The sequence below is a fragment of the Hibiscus syriacus genome, unplaced genomic scaffold, assembly GCF_006381635.1.
Source record: "Hibiscus syriacus cultivar Baekdansim isolate YM2019G1 unplaced genomic scaffold, ASM638163v2 tig00111640_pilon, whole genome shotgun sequence".
NCBI lineage: Eukaryota > Viridiplantae > Streptophyta > Magnoliopsida > Malvales > Malvaceae > Hibiscus > Hibiscus syriacus.
Window position 1 is genome coordinate 580,901 of NW_024063142.1, and position 19,865 is coordinate 600,765.

General features: G+C 35.7%; 2 protein-coding genes and 2 pseudogenes across 2 annotated transcripts; 1 reads left to right on the plus strand and 3 right to left on the minus strand.

The window, feature by feature from the left end:
• Positions 1 to 347: 347 nt before the first annotated feature.
• On the minus strand, positions 348 to 4,881 carry LOC120166624 (26S proteasome regulatory subunit 8 homolog A-like). Its single transcript, XM_039175858.1, has 9 exons — positions 4,601 to 4,881; positions 3,209 to 3,306; positions 2,803 to 3,027; positions 2,599 to 2,661; positions 2,336 to 2,499; positions 1,770 to 1,926; positions 1,560 to 1,658; positions 1,101 to 1,211; positions 348 to 631 (listed from the first exon to the last, which is right to left on the minus strand). Exons 1-9 carry the CDS (start codon positions 4,794 to 4,796, stop codon positions 491 to 493), a joined length of 1,254 nt encoding a protein of 417 aa, XP_039031789.1. The 5' UTR covers positions 4,797 to 4,881; the 3' UTR covers positions 348 to 490.
• A 3,068-nt stretch (positions 4,882 to 7,949) lies between these two features.
• Positions 7,950 to 11,800, plus strand: LOC120166419 (annotated as a pseudogene).
• A 1,289-nt stretch (positions 11,801 to 13,089) lies between these two features.
• On the minus strand, positions 13,090 to 15,316 carry LOC120166535 (annotated as a pseudogene).
• Positions 15,317 to 15,347: 31 nt separating this feature from the next.
• On the minus strand, positions 15,348 to 17,975 carry LOC120166497. Its single transcript, XM_039175758.1, has 8 exons — positions 17,531 to 17,975; positions 17,304 to 17,441; positions 17,148 to 17,216; positions 16,979 to 17,050; positions 16,618 to 16,700; positions 16,381 to 16,512; positions 16,027 to 16,240; positions 15,348 to 15,633 (listed from the first exon to the last, which is right to left on the minus strand). The coding sequence occupies exons 1-8, from the start codon at positions 17,933 to 17,935 to the stop codon at positions 15,589 to 15,591; spliced, it is 1,158 nt and encodes a 385-aa protein (XP_039031689.1). The 5' UTR covers positions 17,936 to 17,975; the 3' UTR covers positions 15,348 to 15,588.
• Positions 17,976 to 19,865: the final 1,890 nt, after the last annotated feature.

Consider the following 19,865-nt stretch of genomic DNA (forward strand, 5'->3'; position numbering starts at 1 on the left):
CCTGAAAACTACTCGATTAATCATCGAAAGGACATTAAAAAGCTTTTGGATAACCAAGCATGTGAACGATGACGTGGTGACTGGCATGCCAGAGACAGAGACAGATAACCGGCAACCACTGGTTTAAATATTACTCCATTTATTATACATCCATCTAATCTAATAACTAAAAGTTCTGATTTTTGACTTTCATATATTTAGTCTTGCGGTTAATCATCAACTATTCTCATGAATGCAATAATATCAAGAAGCGATATTAGTTAAGAGTTAAAACCACCACTGATCACCGGATCCTGCAGTTTAATATCAAGATTGCTAATTTAAACCTGCTACTTCAACCTGGAAATATTATTCATAAATTTTAAGTTAAGTCCTCTACTTGAAGCAAATTTGATAGACGGCCATGTCTAGAAAAGCAGATGTGTGTAGCCCGCTAAATGCCTGTTGTGCTAATATCCTATATGGTGAAAGCACGATAAATATAACAAAATCACTTCCACAGCTTCCGTAAGGACATGTTTTTCTCACTCTCCTTCTTCATCACCTTTGCCACTGCCATCTCGAAATCTTCTTGTGTCACATGGACTCTCCTTTCCCTCAAAGCAAACATCCCTGATTCTGTACATACCGCCTGCAAGATACAAAGAGAGTTTTGTCAAACTAGCACAAACAGAGACAGACAGTTCTTGCTAAGTTGTGTTCTATAATCAGAAGCCTATGGTCTTGCTAAAGTAGCAATTTTGATTATCCAACTTACGTACTAATGCACTGAAAACATTTAAAAAAAAACTTAAGTTACAACAGTCGGAATAAACCTCAGAGCATACATAACAAGATATCAAAGACTGGGATGAATTCTTGCATCTATCATAAATTACTAACGGGGAAGGACTATATTTCCTAGAATGCAGAAAGCAGGAAACATTTCAAATGAATCGTCTCTACCTCTGCTGCTTATGAGGTCGGGGGAAGGGAGTTAGGGATCTAGAAGAAAAGGATGTTATTTACAGCTTGCCAACCATATTCCAATCGGAAGGATGATATTTTCTTACCCAAAGACCACACATTCAACTTAATTGACTGGGCATCTGCAAACATACCTTAAGCTCTGCACCGGAAGCACCGTTCATCTTCTCTGCAATCTTCTTTAGATCAATCCCTCTCATCAAATTCATTCTTCTAGAATGTATTTTTAAGATGTCAAAGCGAGACTGCATATAATTGAACAGACAATATAAGTACCTAAAGGGGCATTGCAGGCTCCTCCAGAGCATTTTGGTACAAATTACCAGGTTCTCCATAGTACCAAAAAGGGTTGATGAAAAAGTAAGAACCTCAAAAGCTTTTGGGTTTTGAATGTAGTCCAAAATGACAGAGGAAGTTTCTATCGTATATTGGCAGCGCATTTAAAACAACACTTAGCATGATGAAATGAAACATTATATAAAATCAAGTGGCAATGGCGGAGTGGCATTGTATAGCCCTAAAATGAAAATTATAGACAACAGTACTAAAATGCTTGCAGGAACATAACAATGATGACATTAAATCGCATGCACCTCCTCATTAGGATTTGGAAATTCAATCTTCCTGTCAATTCGTCCAGGCCTAAGAAGAGCTTGATCCAAGATATCAATCCGATTTGTGGCCATAAGAACCTATTATTCAGTATATCAAAGCAGGTAAGGAAATAAAATAATAAATGTAAGCAAACTACAAGCTGGTCTTTCTAATTCAAACATTCTTTATTTCTGTCAAGTAATTAATACCTTGATCTTGTTAGATGCTTCAAATCCATCAAGCTGGTTGAGAAGCTCCAACATCGTCCTCTGCACCTCACTGTCACCATTGCCACTTCCAGATTCCATTCGAGCAGACCCAATACTGTCTATCTCATCCATAAATATGATCGATGGAGCATGCTCTCTAGAGAAGGGATACGAAGAACGGCAAGAAGGAACTACTTTAAATACAAAAACAAAAGCAGAACAGTGTGGTAGATAATTAGATAGAGGCAGTTCTACTTTGTTTTCCAGACTACATGAGAACTGGCCATTGGCTAATAGGTAATTCCAGATGCAAGAAACCAACCACATTCACAAAAGTTCCCTATCTTCCTCGAACTCTAATTAAACGGGATTAGAAACCACAATTCATATATAAGTGATACTTAAAAAAGAGATTAGAAACTAACCACATTCACAAAAGTTCCCTGTCTTCTTCAAACTCGAATTAAAAGGGATTAGAAACCAAAATTTCTATATCGGTGACATTTAAAAAGGGTTTAATTTGTTCAAGGACAACAAGCAAGGAAGAACCAAGAAGAAGAGCAAACCTGGCCATAACAAAAAGTTCTCTAACCATTCGAGAGCCCTCTCCAATGTATTTCTGAACTAATTCAGAACCAGAAACCCTGATAAAAGTACATTCAGTATGATGGGCCACAGCTCTAGCCAGTAGAGTTTTTCCTGTACCAGGCGGTCCATACAGCAGGACACCCTAGAAATTATGAAAGAGCAAATTTTAATCTCTCAATGAAACCACATGGGAAACAAATTGACAAAATTCTATAATTTGGAAGTATGATATTCATAATACCTTTGGCTGAGCAATTCCCAGACTTTCAAACAGTTCAGGATGTTTGATTGGAAGTTCTATAACCTGCAAATTTTACCAATTAGCAGGTGAAAAGTATTGGATCATTTAAGAACCAAACGTGGGGTTAATAATGGAGCCATAGGAGATAATGGGAAAACAAAAATGATGGTAAGCCATAAATGAACAAATAAAGGAAGTGCAAACCTCTTTTATCTCTTTAATCTGTTGGTCAAGACCACCAATCATGTCATATGTAGAATCTGGTACTTTTTCAACTTTCATAAGATTAACCAAGGGATCTACTTTGCTTGGTAAGACCAGATGAAGAACATAGCTGTCATTACGAAGAGCAACTCTAGTGGATGGTGTGATTTTTGTGATATCAATATTCTTATCAATATCGACAACGTATTTTCCTTCTGGATGAACCTAGACAAGAAATAATAAAAGAGTTAACAGAGTAAGATCGAAACACAAATCTAGAAATGACATGACATTACAGAAAGAGAACATTTACAGTTTTAAATTATGTTGATACCATGTAGTTAGTCAGCAACAAGATGTTATTCCCATTTTAATGGCAGAGAGAGAATCATGAAGAATCACATACCTTGACTAAGACCTTGTTTTTACCCATAACTTTCACAACCTCACCAACATAGGATCCAGGCTCCTGAAGCAGCTGCAGTTCCTCTCTTAGCATTCTCACTGACCACTATGAAAATATAGTAAGTAACTATGCAAGAAAAATGCACCAGAATGAATAAAACTTTCTGTTAAAAAGCATTCTCTTTCCCTGGTGGTAAAAAACAAAAAACTTGTTCCCTAATCATTGGCATGGTATTGTCAGATGCAGCAAATGCACTATCAAACTAAAAATGCAATTATGTTTGAACAAACCCATCCTCTTCCAATCAAAACGATTCTAAACGGGTAAATAAGAAGATAAGTTTATTATGCAGCATCAGCAATTATCGATATGAGCATCCCATTCCCAACCATGTGAAGTTTCCAATCGTACAGAAAAAGGAACATGGATCTATAAGTGTAGATTTTTTTTATAGGAATTGAAGGCCTCGTTAAAAACCTCCTTCTTGATTAAAGGAGGTCGTAGGGAAGCTCCTTAATCAGCAGAAGGAGGAAAAGAGTGCCTTAAGATTTCATTAAACATAAGAAAATACAAGAAACATCCAGAGAGCCACCCCCAACATAAACAGAACACCAAAAACAACCGAAAACAACCCTATACAACAACACTAACTCAGCCTAATCCACCTTAACTACAACAACAGCCTCAAATAAGACTGACCAGACTAAAAGCCTAAACTTGGCCTGAAAAACACCACAAAGCAAAAACAACTATTAGAAGCCAAAAATATCAGCTGACTCAATCCATAGAAGCCAAATTCTAACACAAAAGCCAAGAGCTTCCACATGATAAGAGTACAGAATAGCAAGCTTCGAAAACACTCTATAAGTGTAGATTATTGACCATTAAATGACGAGTTCCAGCTACGTTTTTATCCTACAAAATTGTGGCCATTGAAACTCAACCAATAATTTGCATAATCTTCTATTCAATCCAGTTGAGACTTTTCTAGATGATGTTTAATTAGAAAATATAAAAAGTCAACAATTTATCTCCATTGCAGCAACTAAAAAATTGTCAGATCTAGAACAAAGTAAAACAGACCTGCGAGATCAATATAATCCTTTGTTTCACATTTTATTTTTTCTATCAACTAACAGAAACCAAATCTCTAAGTAACTAGCGGTTGCATGCAGCACCTTAAACTCTGCGGATTATTACACAAAAATCTTCCTCTTGCCTTACTAACCTTTATTCAAACGTCACTATTTTCTCACGGATCAAAATAAAATGGAAACAATTTATCCTAAATGTGAAAAAAAAACAATTACAAATCGACAATCGCAATTCACCCATAATTAAAAAAAAAGACAATAAACGAAGATGAACAAAATTAAATTAGGGTTAGAGGACCTCGAGAATTGAGCTCGTTGCGTTGGGCTTCAAGTCGGTTGAGATTGTGTGTTTTTTGACGGAGATTGAGCTGGAGTTCGTGGATGTGTTGAATATAGTATTGCCGGAGGCCTTCCCCTTGCTTGGCGCCGCTCTTGGCGGTGCACATCTCTTCCGCCGACGCCGTTTGCTTCCTCTCGAAATCCACCGTCGCCATTGAGTATTCTTAATTCTAGCTTTTGTACTCTACTACAATCCCGCGGATTCTTAAGAAAGAAAGGGGTTGTCTTCGACAAAATGTTTGATTCTCACTTACCAACAAAAATGGATCTTTTGGTTTATATATATACAAGGTCTCTCAAGGGGCGTTTGGATACCACATTCCCCTTTTGGTTAGACTTAAAATCTTATTTTCGGTAACCTAAGATTATTAATAGTAAATTTTTTGATATATTATTGAAAATGCCATTATATTTTTTTATTTTTTTCTTTAGATATTGTTGGGTTACCGATATTTTAGACTAAAATACCCTTAAATTTTTATTTATTTTTAAAAATATCATTCTTCTATCATTGAATAATAAAAATTCTACGAAGATTAAATTAAAAATTTATCCTTAAATTATTTTAAATTTACAAAAAAAATTATAATTAAAATTTTATATGAAATTCAATAGTTAAAATAAAATTTTATCATTTCATTAAACTTTTTTATATTTTTAATTTTGTAAAAATATATATATAAATATTATGATGTGATTTTTTTAAAGAAAATATATAAATATTTTTCAACTTGTAATATTATACAAATATATAATAAGGACAATTTGGTTAAAAATATATTTAAATAATATTTTATTTATTTAACCAAACATGGTACATTCTTGCTAAGCCAACCAAACACAAAATACAACATTCCCAGTAATCTTATTCACTAATAATCTTACATTCTATGAATCAAACGCACTTTCAGTGTTTATTGAAAGTCACGGGCTTTTGGGGCCTTTTTACTATTATAGATAATATACCCAAAACGCGAAAAGCATTTTTTTATTGGATTGGGAAGTGTAACGAATTCTACTAGGCTAGCTCAATTTTCATCTTATATGACTTTAGCTTATTATACAAATTGGCATTAATTTATGTTTTTAAAAAAAATAAATATTTATATATTTAAATCAAAAATATATATTTATCTTTATTAACTTATTACTTTAACCACCAATCAAATTATTAATATTACTTTGATGATCATTATAATGATATTATTAAATTTTATGTATCACAATCTAGTTAATATTTAATATAGGATTGATACAAAAATACGTGGTTAAATTTTATCTCAAAAAACGATTTGTTGCTTAAAGAAATTTTCACTAAAAATTGGTGCATAAAGTTTTCTCAGTTATAATTTTAAGTGTCCATCGTTATATTTTTAAAATTTTTAATAATAAAATCATTATTTTTTAATGAAAAAAAAATAAAAAAACTCAATTATAAAAAAACCCCAAACTTTTAATGAAATTATAAAAAACTTTAAAAAACTAAAATCTCTCATTTCAACCTCATTACCAACCGTCGTCGGTCATCTCCAGCCACCATCGTTATTGTCGAATGGTCACCCACCTGTCGTCGCCCACCCATTGATTAGTTGTCGCCCTAAACTTCACCCAAATCTCTAAAATCTCCAATATCCAGATCCTTAAACCTTTAAAATCTTAATCTCCACGATGAACGGCAGAGTAGCAACGATAGAGCGAGGACGATAATGAGTTTTGAGCGGAATTGCACGGTGTTTCAAATGGTGGTGACGATGTGACTTATGGACATCGAGATCGGTCGAAATTGACGAAAAACAACCACGATGGCTTAAAATCCGATGAACATTCGAATTATTCTCCACGACAAATGGTGGCAGCTTACAACGAAAGTTCAACGAGAGTTTGATTGGGGGTCGACGCCGATGCTAATGAAGGTGACAGTAACGATCATGACTGGACAGCTGACGACATAGAAGGGGGAAAGAAGAAGGGGGAAGAAATGGGGGTGAGCACGCGGGGGATTTGGGTTTTTTTAATAAAAATATGTTTTATTTTTTTTAATTTTTAAAATTATCAAAGCTCGACACATGTCACTTAATGATTAAATTTAACGGTTGTTATGGTTCAGGCAAGTGCTCCGATAAAAAACTTTAGACACCTAATTTAGTGAAAAATTCTTTAGGTACTAAAACGTTTTTCGAGATAAATTTCACATTTCTTTTTGTATTAAGCCTTTAAGATATAATAATAACATCGGATACCAATTTAATATTTTTTTAATTTAGATATTAATTGAATAATTATTTTTAAGTTTAAATATTAAATTGAGATAAAAATTTTGAGGACTAAAATGAGAGAAGTTGCCTAGTGAAGGCCTCAATTTGTAGCATAAGCCACAATTACTGTTGTGAAGAGAAAAAAAGAAGGGTAAGGAGCCTTTCCCTATAAATGGAGATCAATGGCAAGAGTTTCTTTGCACCTAGCCCTAGTTTGGCTTTCATTGCTCTGTGTCCCATTTTTTTTTTTTTTGCATCATCAATCATCATCTTGCCCAGGGCTTAGGGTTAGGAGGTGTGGACTAAGATCGTTTACTAAATCTCACTAATCATTAGGGATTCAAATAGTGGAACGCAACTACAATATCGATCGGTCATTATTTTACGGTAGAGTTGTCATTCAAAATCGATATTCGGAAAAATGAATAACGGCAAAAACGGCCAGTTGCACCTGAAATTTAATGAGTAACAGTATATAGCGCTGATAATGAGACACTATTACAGTTATCTACCGTTACTGTGAAAAAAAACTGAAATCTTACGTGTGTCGTTGAGCTTCTTCTCCGCCAGTGATAGAAGATGAAACTTGCAACTTTTTTTTTTGTTTAAAAAAATCAAGGGGAGGGCAGGAACGGGGTGGGAGAGTTGAGAGTGATAACAATTTTTTTTTCAAACAATGAAAGGTCGGGAAGGGGAAGGGGAGTTGCACTTGGCACATTTGTTTTATTTTTTATGTTTTAAATATAATTTTAAAGTATATATTAATTTGACATTCTTACACCTTTTAAAAATTATAATTTAATTTATAGTTTAAAATGTAAATTTTTATTTTTATTTAATTTAATCCTAATTTCAGTAATCTAAATTTATGTAATTTAAATTTTATATTTTTATTTTAATTATATTTAATTTAGTCGTTTAAAGGTAAATTGTACGATATTTAAAAAACTTATCCTACAATAATTATAATAATATTTGTTATATACATAAATGTGATAAATGTGTCGCGATAAAAAACGTGACCGCGAAATTTATTTAAATCTATGCTATCATAGCGTCTTTCCCACCTGTATCAAACTACCGCCATTCCCTTTTTTCTTCATTACAGATATCTTTCCCTCTGTATATTCTGATTCAGAAAAGCGCTGGAAAAAGGATAAGTTAATTTTTTTTATTCTTTGGGTTTGTGTAGATTCGTTAGAGATTCAGCAAGATTCTTTCTTTCATATTTGGGTTTTATTTTTGAGTAACGAGGAGAAAATGGATAAGAAAAAGGTTGCTGTCCCACTTGCATGCCATGGCCATTCACGTCCCGTCGTGGATCTCTTTTACAGCCCTGTCACCCCAGATGGTTTTTTTCTCATCAGTGCCAGCAAGGGTAATTACTATTTATTTGGCCAAAGTTGTGATTTTTATATTATAATCGGCTATCTAAAAATTGATTGTTCTCATCTATTTTTAGGCTTACTTATGATTGTGTTTCATTGATAAGATTTCATTTCATAAGTCTTTATATACGTATGTAAATGGTGAGTGTATATTATCAATGCTGAGACCGTATTTTCCCCACAGAACTATGAATGATATGCACTTCTTTGGAGGGATAATTTGGTATTGATCTTATGTTCATACAAATGGGGTTTTGATTGTCTGGTTTAGATTCCAGTCCCATGCTGAGGAATGGACAAACTGGAGATTGGATAGGAATCTTGGAAGGACACAAGGGTGCAGTGTGGAGTGTTTGCTTGGATACAAACGCTTTGCGTGCTGCTTCTGCTGACTTTTCTGCGTATGCTATTTCAGATATTGATTGTCTTCTGTCACAATATTGTTGTTATTATAATCTGAAAGTTGTTTAATTGTTTTTAGTCAGTTTCTTATATTTGCAGATTTTGTGTTTAATCCCAAATATCTTCAAACACCTAAAGAGGCTTGTGTAAAATTCTTCATATGTTTGCACTTTTGGTTCTTTATTGATAAAAGGTTGTCGTATCCTGTGAAATTGTCTTTACATGCAGGAAAGTGTGGGATTCACTAACCGGTGATGTTTTGCACTCATTTGAGCACAGGCATATTGTTGGAGCCTGTGCTTTTTCAGAGGTAAAGTTTGGTCCCTACTCCGTTTAAGCTTTAACTTGGTGGAATTATGGAAGCATAGGTATGGGGGGGGGGGTTTGCTGGGGAAAATAAAAGTAAGATATGGTGTTTGAGATGTCTAACAGCTTGGTTTAGGAATCATCAAGTTCTGATAAAAGGGTGCCTGTATGACAAAATAGCTAGGTTGTTGAACAGCTTTCGATGTTACTTTGGCTCTCATTATTAGCGTGTGAAAAGTAGTTTCCATTTCTTCTAGCAAGCCCTTCTTAATTTTTGGGAATAGGAAATCCTATTTCTGAATCAAAGCCAGCATTGCAACATTTTTGTTCTTAGTGCTACTCTTGATCTCTATTTTCATTGGTTGTCTCGAGGAAGAAATCTTTACCATGCTTGACTTTTGATTGCCTGGTCAACTTGTAACAGATGGCTTCACAACTATCATATAAATGGGGAATTTATTACAAGATGTTGGCTGCCACAACAGGTTTTTGAATTATTTCTTTAACCTTCTACCCATCACCGAGGAAGCAATCCCTACCTTCTCTGCTATTAAAGACAGAGATGAAACTTTTTTCCACCGATAAAGCCATAAAGGTTGATGCCATTCTCTTAGTATGAAAACCATGAGAACTTATGAATCAACATGTGCATTTCTGCTGCAATTTGAAGTCATAGGAGTCATGCTGAAACTTGGGATTATTGCAAAGCTAGTTAGTGCATTTGCATGTTATCTCCAAGTAGCAATAGTTGTAGTTTGTTTCGAAGGTATTTTCCTCGTCCCCAGTAAAATTGTGTAAGGAAGCGTTTGGTATCATTTTCAAGTCACCGTGTTATTCTAATCACCATTAAGATCTTTATCGCTCATGATTTGGATTTATTTTTTTACCTTTAATTATTAGGAACTGGAAACAAAAGCTATTCCAAATAATTTCAATGCTGTTTAAACATATCAATTTGTAAAATATTAATATAGTTGTTTTTCTTAATAATGAGGCGTAACTATATTGCTAAAGTAAGAAATGTTTTTATTGATAGATAATCTAACTTTAATAATGTAAATATGTAAAAGAATTGGAGAATTAAACTGAATCTACTATAATTATAATAAAAAGAAATAAGTACATATACACATTAAAAGGTTAGTGTTTAGTTAACACATCACTTTGTTTCGGAGATAAAAGTTTCCTTCCCTTTTTGGTGGGAATTAGATAGTCTTTAAGGTAATGATCTAATCGCTCTCATTGATCTAAAGATCACTGACATGTAGGATGGTTGAGGTAGTACCAAACATCGTGGCCTAACCACCATGGATTTTGAAGTGACCTCTGCTTACCATAAACCGCCATATGGAATTGTTGGTATTTTTGTACCCTATGTTCAATTTTGGTGATCTGTTTATTTTACATTTTGTTTATTGCTTTTAAATCTCATTCAAGGTTTCCTTATCTGATTGCAGGATACACACCTTCTATTGACCGGGGGAGTAGAGAAAATAATCCGTATTTATGATTTGAATCGTCCGGATGCGCCTCCAACAGAAGTGGACAAATCTCCCGGTTCAGTCTGAACCGTTACTTGGATGCATAGCGATCAGACAATATTAAGTTCTTGTACTGATATGGGGGTGTCAGGTATCCATTCCTTCCATGTTTGGAGGTTTTGAGATCAAAATCCAGGATGCATTAATGTCAGCGGGGAAGGGGTTTAAGTTTTGTAATGCTTGCTTTGTTGTTGATCTGATAACTTTATATTTAATTTAAAAGATTTTTGTTAAATTGTTTATAATATCCATTCAAAGTTCCTAAAATGCTTTTTATTAACCCAATCTAATACCTGGCTTGGTTTTCTATAGCATTTCTCTCTTTGTTTCCTATTACTGATTTTCTTAGCGATTGCACAGATTATGGAATGTAAGGAGTGGTAAAATAGTTCAAATCCTAGAGACCAAGTCATCTGTGACCAGTGCGGAAGTGAGTTAAGATGGTCGATATATCACAACTGCTGATGGATCTACTGTTAAGTTCTTGGATGCAAACCAATAAGTTCTTATTTTTGAGCCAGATTGAACATTTGTGCTGGAATTTCTTGTTTTATTTCTTAGTGCTGTTGTGTTTACTCTGCTCAGCTAGGGGTTGGTAAAGAGCTATGATATGCCATGCACGGTTGAATCAGCTTCATTGGAACCAAAATATGGAAATAAGTTTGTTGCCGGAGGAGAAGCTATGTGGGTTCGTGTTTTTTGATTTCCACACTGGAGATGAACTAGGTATTGTTCCCAAAAGCATAACTTGGACCATAATTTATGATTTTTAGTAGATTTGGCGCTTGAATTCAAATTTCACATGTGATCTAGTGTTCTGGTTTCTGTCATTTTTCCATAACATTTAATACATCTGATGTGCAGCATGCAACAAGGGTCACCATGGTCCTGTACATTGTGTACGATTCTCACCTGGAGGGGAATCATATGCCTCAGGATCTGAGGATGGAACGATTAGAATATGGATGACAGGCCCTTTGACTCAAGATGACACTGAACCATTTGCAGCAAATGGGTCGGTTGGGAAGGGGAAGGTAACTGCAAAAGACTTTTCGCACAAGATTTGAGGGCTTCCATATTGCAGAAGAGGGCAAGACCAAAGGGAAAGAAAAAGGGAAGGAATAAGAAGGGTGATGATTTCCTGCTTAGTTTTTGCAGTCAATGCATAACCGCATTTGTCCAAGATCTTGAAGATAGTTTTGCTTATTAAGAGATAGAGACTAGAGCAAACTGTAGTTTGTATTATTTATAGTCTTCTTGCATTTAATATATGCAGGACTAAGACCAGTGGCTCTGTAAAAGATATAATAATGGCATCTATTGTATCATGGTGCTTTAATGAATCAGGTTAATGTTATTCATGTTCTGCTTGGGCATTCTTTTCTGGATTCAATCTTGTATATGGATTTGGGATGATCTTCTTATGAAGTAGATTAAATCATATAGGATGCATCAAAGAAATTCTCTTATTGGCCTCCAGGGTGGAGCTTCTCTTTCGTTTTGGCCTTTGAGTAGCTCTTGTTACTTATCTTTTTCTATTTTGGGGCTGTAAATGCAAGCAGGATCCTATGGTAAAACGTGTTGGCCCAAGACAAAGGTGTTGGAGTTGGCTGGAAATGCAAGCAAGGATGGATCTTATAGTGTGAATGACGACGAACTTGATACCCTCAGTAAGGTAACAATTGCCTCCTATCCACAAATCAGTCATGGACACATCATCCAAGGACTAGACTGCATGTTTTTTTGTGTGCTTTTAACTCGAGGCTTCAAACCATAAGATTATTTAACCTAAAGCAGTGGTTGAATTACCACAAGTTTAGCCAACAAAACAAGAGAATAGTGAATAAGTTCTTTGTTGACATCCTAAATGATCAACGTCCAAATCCTCCCCTACTTGTAATGGTACCAAAAAAACACCATGACCATGGGTTATGTGAAAGCTTGGTCATTGATCCATGTGTTCAATCAGGATTCAAGTATTTTCAGCATTAAATCAACTATGCAACGTTCACCACCCCACTAAATCATTCGACAGTTTCTAGTGAGTAGATTGTAGCCCTTGCAAGTGGACTAGATTGATCTATAAGCCGCCTCTAAGCTATCTTTGGTTCATTTCAACTGATTAAAACGAATAGCTGCAATCATAACCCTTAGCATACGTATGAAGGAGCTTCAGTCAACAATGCCATCCATAAATTAAATGAAGCAACAAGGTGCAAATCCCAGTACACATCTCTGGTCAAATGATGAGATCTTGGAAGATAGCCAAGCCTCTCATGAAATAATCTTAGCAACAAAAGAATGCTCTAATGTTCCCATAACACCCTCGAATCAATGCTTTGTTACAACAATAATAATAACCCCACTCGGGCTACTCCCATTAAATAACTCGGAAACTAGATAACTAAATGCAAACATGTCCTGCACCCAACGCTGAAACTATCACTTATCCATAAATTAAATGAAGCAACAAGGTGCAAATCCCAGTACACATCTCTGGTCAAATGATGAGATCTTGGAAGATAGCCAAGCCTCTCATGAAATTATCTTGGCAACAAAAGAATGCTCTAATGTTCCCATAACACCCTCGAATCAATGCCTTGTTACAACAATAATAATAACCCCACTCGGGCTACTCCCATTAAATAACTCGGAAACTAGATAACTAAATGCAAACATGTCCTGCACCCAACGCTGAAACTATCACTTATCCTGTGTTATGCAAAAGCAAAACTTGGGATGAATTAAAAGTGAGATAACATGAAAATAACACCGCAATTGCAGCAAGTCCTGGAATTTAGATGGTCGAGACCCTTGAAACATCAACTGGGAAATTATGTATCTCATCCATCCATGGGTTTTTCTTCTTTGCTGGATTTATCGTCCTCAAAGCTTTCCACACCGCACTGTTACCCTTGAACCAAATGCTATCTGCCATGTCCTGTCACCCCTCCTAATCCTACCCTTAGCTTCAGAATAAGCCAATTCGTACCAAAGAGAACTACTTGACCTGTTCCCAAATCGGTAAAGAGTCATCCTTGATGGTTCCATGTGCCATTCAGACAGCTGCAAATTCTTCTCCAGCTCATCCAAAACAGCTCCTCCTCCAGCATGAATGCAGAAATGCTCAAAAGCTAGCTTGAAATCTGGGATGTATGGTTTGATCTTCATCTTCAAAAGCTTCTTGCCAACCAATGTAGCAAAGAAAAGCAGCTGCTCAGACATTGGAAGAACCAAAGGCCCCAATGTGGTAAAGTTGGTCTTTAAAGCATCACCGGCAACTGCCATGAGATCCTTTGACAATGAAACACCGATCTTGCCTACAGAATCTTCTTGTGTCTGACCATTTGTTTGAGAGAAGTATCGCAGCCCCTACTATCCTGAATAAGCAGTTTGATACAAGTTTCGAGTAGTCGTTTCCAAAGTACCAGTTCAAGGTGATGTTCTCCATGCTGATAACCAGTGCATAGGAGTTGGGGTGGACTTGAAGAAGATGTTTTGCAAGATCTATTGAGATCAAACCTGCACTACAGCCCATTCCTCCCAAATTATATCTTTGAATATTCCCTCGAAGCTTGTAATGGTTGATAACCATGGCAGACAACGATGGTGTTGGATTAAACAAGCTACAGTTAACAATCAAAATTCCAATGTCTTTGGGTTTTACGGAGGTCTTGGCCAAAAACTCGTCAATAGCACCAAACATAACAGCCTCCGCTTCTTTTCTTGCTTCATGCATTGATGGGTTAGGGGGAACATTGAGGACAGCCTCCGGAAGATATGTTGAACCCCCAAGCCCCGACCTTTCAAGGATCCTACGCTGAAACTGAAGATTATCATCTGTGAATGTACCAGTCATTTGTGAATGATCAACGAATTGTGCATTTCCGAGATTCCTTCGGTTTGTAGCAAGCAAAGTTGACAAGATAAACAGGGCGAGGGAGGGTCAGAAAGTAAAGGGTCGACAAGAAAACAAGAAGTGTCGTGCAGATGACGACAGAAATGAGGTTGAACTGAAGATGCTCCCAGAGATCATAAAGATCCTGGACAGAAAATGTTGAGAGCTGAGCAGCGATTATAACTACAAGATGGGGCTCAATCCATGGGTGATTAGGCAATGTGCTCCGGGCAAAATTCGCCCAACAGGTCACACGGGTAAAAAAATTTGACTCTTAGGTCATTTTCAGAATTATTTTGGGATTTATGATAAACGGATAAAATCGTCACGCACACAAGTTTGTCTAAATAATATTTTATTATTCAAATTCATCACATCAAAGTAACAAGTTTTAAAAAAAATTAATCGAATGTCACGTCGTAATGACAAGTTCTAATTAAAAAATATATTTTATTAGAACTTATAATGTCTACTTAATGAGTTCCAAGTCACTGTAACAAAAATCATAGTTCCCAAAATAAAATATTTGAAGCAATATTGGACTAAATAATTAGTCCGATACTGGGCCAATTTTGCCTAATATCCAAGCTTCGCATACCTCAGCTAGCTTAATTGATTTCTTAAAAATCAGGTAGACTCCTTAATGATGGTGGGATCAAAGACTCGAGATTTATTGGGAAAGTTAGTGGTAATAAGTAATAACATCTTTGAATTGTAATTTTTTTATTTTATTGGAAAAAAGTTGGAGAGACTCAAAAAAATTAAAATTCAACTTAGATGGGGGCTATCTTCTCTAATTTACTTACTCCTTTAAGACGGTTTTTAATTCATGCAACCATGGCTGAATGACAGTATATAGATAGCTTCAGCAGTACAATATCTCATGTTTGACAATAAAACAAAGGCTTTGCTGCCGGAGAACGTATACAGATCAGTTCAGTCTCTAAACAGGCGCTGGTATTAATCAGCCTCTACAAGTTTCATTCCTAGATAGTTTAATTTGATGCATATCTATGACCATTGGCAAGAATAAAATGTTTTACACTGCAAGTTGCTTAGGTACCAGAGACGGCTTATTATGTTTCTTTAATGACCACTTCAAGCTGTAACAGACGATTTGAGATCGGGAAAATAACGATCCGTGAAGAGTATTCTTGTTAATCCAAAGAGAAATCTTCAAGCCAAATTAGAACTTCGTTTCTCTTCAATGCAATCCCCCATAGAACAACGTAGAGATGGAATCAGTAACTAAGGTGAGTATATATAGTAATAAAAACAATATGGTAAAGGACATCTTATATTGTTTCTTAGGTAACATGTAAGATGAAGTCCCTACAAGCCAGCAAGCGAAGAAAAGTAGCAATTATCTAAGGGCCACCACCAAGCTAGTATGCATCAAAGAAGCAAATTACAGAGTATGCATACCATAGTACTCGTTCAAGAACAGAAGATTCATGGCTAAATTCAGAAGTTATATGGGAACTTGATTAATAAACTTTTGTCATGATCAAAGTTAGGGAGCACACGTTCAAGAGAAATGACATTTTCTTAGATTACTTATGAAGCATAATTTTTAAGGAAAGTCAGAATCATACCATCATAAAGCTCCATGTTCGTCCAGGATCATTGTAGCGTGCAAGCAAACAACCCATCTTTGATTTAAGACCATCTTTAACAAGGCTAGAGCGCAGTGCTCTCTCTTTCTCACGAACAACATCCTCTGTTGGTTTTCCGCTGAACTTCAATGCCGCGGCAATCCCCCCTTCCACCTTTCTTAAGTTAACTGTTTCTTGATTAGGATCTGGCAGACTGTTGAAGTACAATTACACAGCTTAGTTGCTTAAACAAAGTATCAAAGTAGAAAACAAAGGTTATTATTGTCATTTTCCAAGTCGGAAATACAAGTATCTACCAATGTTTCGGACCCCTGTAAAACCGAGAAGCCTCACCTGCTTAAATCTTTCTCCGATGGAAGAACAATTTGGATGGATACATCAGACAAGTCAGGATCAAGTGCCTGGGTGAACACAGGAGTAGTCATTGGTATCTTCTCAGTTGTAGAATTCTTACCAAAGATATACCTATGCCAATGGAATTGATCAATCATATCAGGCATAAAGGAATAAGTAAACCTTATCGAAAAAAGCATAATGAATTGGATTTCCAGAAAAATGGAAGACACTTACCCAGCAACAGCATTAAAGCCAGTTGACCCTGACAGCTTGTCTCCATTTGTTTCTACCACTATGAACGGTGCATATTTCCTTACCTGCATAACATCCAACAGTTATACACTGTGAATACTACATCGTGGATGCAAAATTTCTCCAAAGATCCTACTCGTTACTGAATCAGTTTACCAAACAATTACCCCCCCCTTTTTCATTCATATTTTCCGAATTACAAGCTTACTTATGCCTGTGTGGTTATAAAACCGAAATGGAATGAGTTTATTTACCTAGCAGACTATATAGTTAATAGAAACTATAGATGTAGAACTGATTTGTTCCAAATTTTCTTTTAAGAAAGGGGAGGACATAACACGACCTCATAATTTGCAGTCCTCTTCAGTATCTGATATCTTGGTGTCTCCAAGTCAGGAGTCTTATAAATCCGCAACTGAGAAATAAGATAACATTCTAGAACATATAAGACGCGGCAAAACCATATATTTATGGCTTTAAAAATGCCATTTTGCAGAATCAAATAGACATACCTGCCTTAATACATCCCATAAACCTTCTGGTGAAAAATACTCATTGCTCTGTATAGAATCCCAAAAGTCCTACAGTACATTATATATAGCGAATTTCACAAAGACATCAAAATTACCTAATGAAAAATTGTTTTTTGAAGAAAGTAAAAACCTAACCACATGGCTACAGAACTTTCCATTGTTTGGGTTAATGCCCATAACAGAGGTTCCAGTAAAGACTAGTTCAGGCTTCCAAGACAAAAGCATGAACTTCATCACCATAGTCCACCTTGTTGTTATCTCATAAGGTCCTGTCTATACCAACTCAACCCGTCAAATAAGCAAAGACCCAAGCTGAAAAGAGTTCTGAAGCTATTAAAAAAGAACGCAATAATAAACCGAACCTGCTTGACCCAATGCAATTGAAACAGAGGCCTAAAGAGAATCTTCAACAAAGAAATGTTAAACAAATAACCACTAATGGTATCGTGCTTGGTTATGGGGTCCCTGAACTTGACTCGTTCATCATATGCCGTTCGATCAATCCCTTGATCATCAAACAAATGGGGAAGATCGTCATACAAGAAACTAACTAACCCTTCGACATCAAAAGTTGGTTTCGGCGGGCTGCTTTGCTCCACCAGGCTTAATTTACGTGCCCACTTTAACTTTTGGTTTCTTGTCTTGAAGGTTGTTGTAAGAGGCGAAGGAGAAGTAGATGGGATTCCGGTGGCGTTAACGCGTCGGAAACTGCCGCAGCAAGGAAGGACTGGCTGTAGAATTTGAGCTGAAAGGTGAGCGGCAGCCATTGGTTCAATAAACGAGAGCTTCTGCTTTAGTTTACATGGAGCAACCTTGAGGCTTCGGTTTGAAGCCGAGGCAAACGGCTAATGTCAGCCAGGGAAACGATTGGCTGCCATTGGTTCAGGCCACAGGGTCATTTCATGGTTGGGCTAATTTGGGCCTATAATGGGTTTAAAATGCAAACCTTTTCTTTTTTATACATATAAATCTTTAAGATCCATTCGTCTTTATAAACTAAGCTGAAATTAAGAAATGTTACATTTATTATTAATAAATTATAAAAATCAAGTAAAATAAATTTGGGGGTTAAATATTGTTCATTTAAGAATGCTTACTGAGATGAGCAGCTCGACCTAATTCGGTCAAAAGTTGGTTAATGCTCGAGTCAATAAGTTTATAAGCAACTCATTAATAATTGCTTATACACTCTCTTAATAATTTTTTAGTTAAATTTGTTAATTTACGTTTATCTTAAACTCTATATAGTATTAGTAGATTTTATTTATAATTAAAAGATAAGGTAAGAATTTCGGTGAACTTAACGAGCAACAAGTTTTTTTAACGAATATAATTTAAGTAAAATTTTAATGAGTTTATCGAACAACGAGTCGAGTCTAACAATAAAATATTTTAACGAGCATGAATCGCATACTGCCTAACCCGCGATCAACCCGTTCGGTAATCCCCTCTAATTCCACCACGATCACTACGACTAGAGACCCCACGAGAACCTTTCACAAAAAAACTGACAATGGATGGCAACAACAGAAGGAGAAAAAGATCAGACGGAATCAACCATCTTGTTGCATTTATTCTTTACATGTTATTCGTATCAATGCAAAAACATGATTCTTTTTCGCTTTTCGATGGATGCCAGTGGCGTATCGATATTAGAGTGGTCACGTGTTCATCTTAAAATTTTTTAGAATTCTATTTTTTAGAAAAAAATCGAATTTTTTTTTATTAATGTATGTGTGTCCACCCTGAAATTCTATGATGCACACTCTAAAATTTTACCGTATCAAAAAATTTATATTATTAATATATGTGTCTACCCTAAAAAAAAATTATAGATTCATCAGTGATGGAGGCAACGTGGCATTTATGTCACAGCTTCACACGCTCCTAATTTCTTATGCCACAAACCCTCCACGGAATCGCCTCGTGCTTCTCCCTATATAATCTTCCGCCCCTCTCCCATCAGTTTCAACCCTAAGTCTTCAAATTCCTTTGTTTTTCCTAAGTCTGCCCTTTTAGAGTCAAAGTCAACGTCAAAAAAACTAAAACTTCTTTCTCACTTACATTTCGGTATCATCATGAGTAGCTCAAAGTCATGTGTCATCATGCATGATATTGCTGATGATGGTATTATTAAAAGGTTTGGAAGCTGCTCAAACGTGAGCATGATAATGTATGTCGATGGTGGGCATGATATTTTAAGCCCGAACTTATCGGCTAAATATGATGGCGACAATTACAATGCTCCGTCAGCACACGAAGATGGTGACGGAGACGACGACGGATACGATTATGCTCCGGCAGCTTAATTTTAAGGGATTATAGTAGCATCTTTTCAAAACCCTGCCTATGATATTATAATGCTCTAAAGCCCTATTTAGGTTGTAGTTTATGTTTTTAACCTTTCATTTTAGGGGTTAAATGTGTGCTTAAGTTTGCTTTAACTTGGTTGCGTCATACCTAATGTAATTGACTAGATTGCTTATATACGTAGTTTAAAGAATAAATTATAATGTCTAAATTGCTTAGAATCTCTAAATCTCTAAGCGCGAGATTATTGCACCTAAATTAAGTGCACTCAAATTTATAATCTGTTAGATGTGGCAAAACAATAATACCAATCTAATTAAATCTCATTCAACATATTTTCATATGATATTTATCTTACCATAATAAAAATGAGATATTATTATTAAA

What these genes read in the sequence shown, in the direction of transcription:
- LOC120166624 (XM_039175858.1), bottom strand. Translation starts at nt 4,796, where the DNA reads ATGGCGACGGTGGATTTCGAGAGGAAGCAAACGGCGTCGGCGGAAGAG. An exon ending in CAACGAGCTCAATTCTCGAG is followed by an intron (nt 3,307 to 4,600) that starts GTCCTCTAACCC and finishes CATAGTGGTCAG; the next exon opens with TGAGAATGCTAAGAGAGGAA. An exon ending in CTTCCGGTGCAGAGCTTAAG is followed by an intron (nt 632 to 1,100) that starts GTATGTTTGCAG and finishes TGTATCTTGCAG; the next exon opens with GCGGTATGTACAGAATCAGG.
- LOC120166497 (XM_039175758.1), bottom strand. Translation starts at nt 17,935, where the DNA reads ATGGCTGCCGCTCACCTTTCAGCTCAAATTCTACAGCCAGTCCTTCCT. An exon ending in AATTGCATTGGGTCAAGCAG is followed by an intron (nt 17,442 to 17,530) that starts GTTCGGTTTATT and finishes GAGTTGGTATAG; the next exon opens with ACAGGACCTTATGAGATAAC. An exon ending in GAAAGTTCTGTAGCCATGTG is followed by an intron (nt 17,217 to 17,303) that starts GTTAGGTTTTTA and finishes AATGTACTGTAG; the next exon opens with GACTTTTGGGATTCTATACA.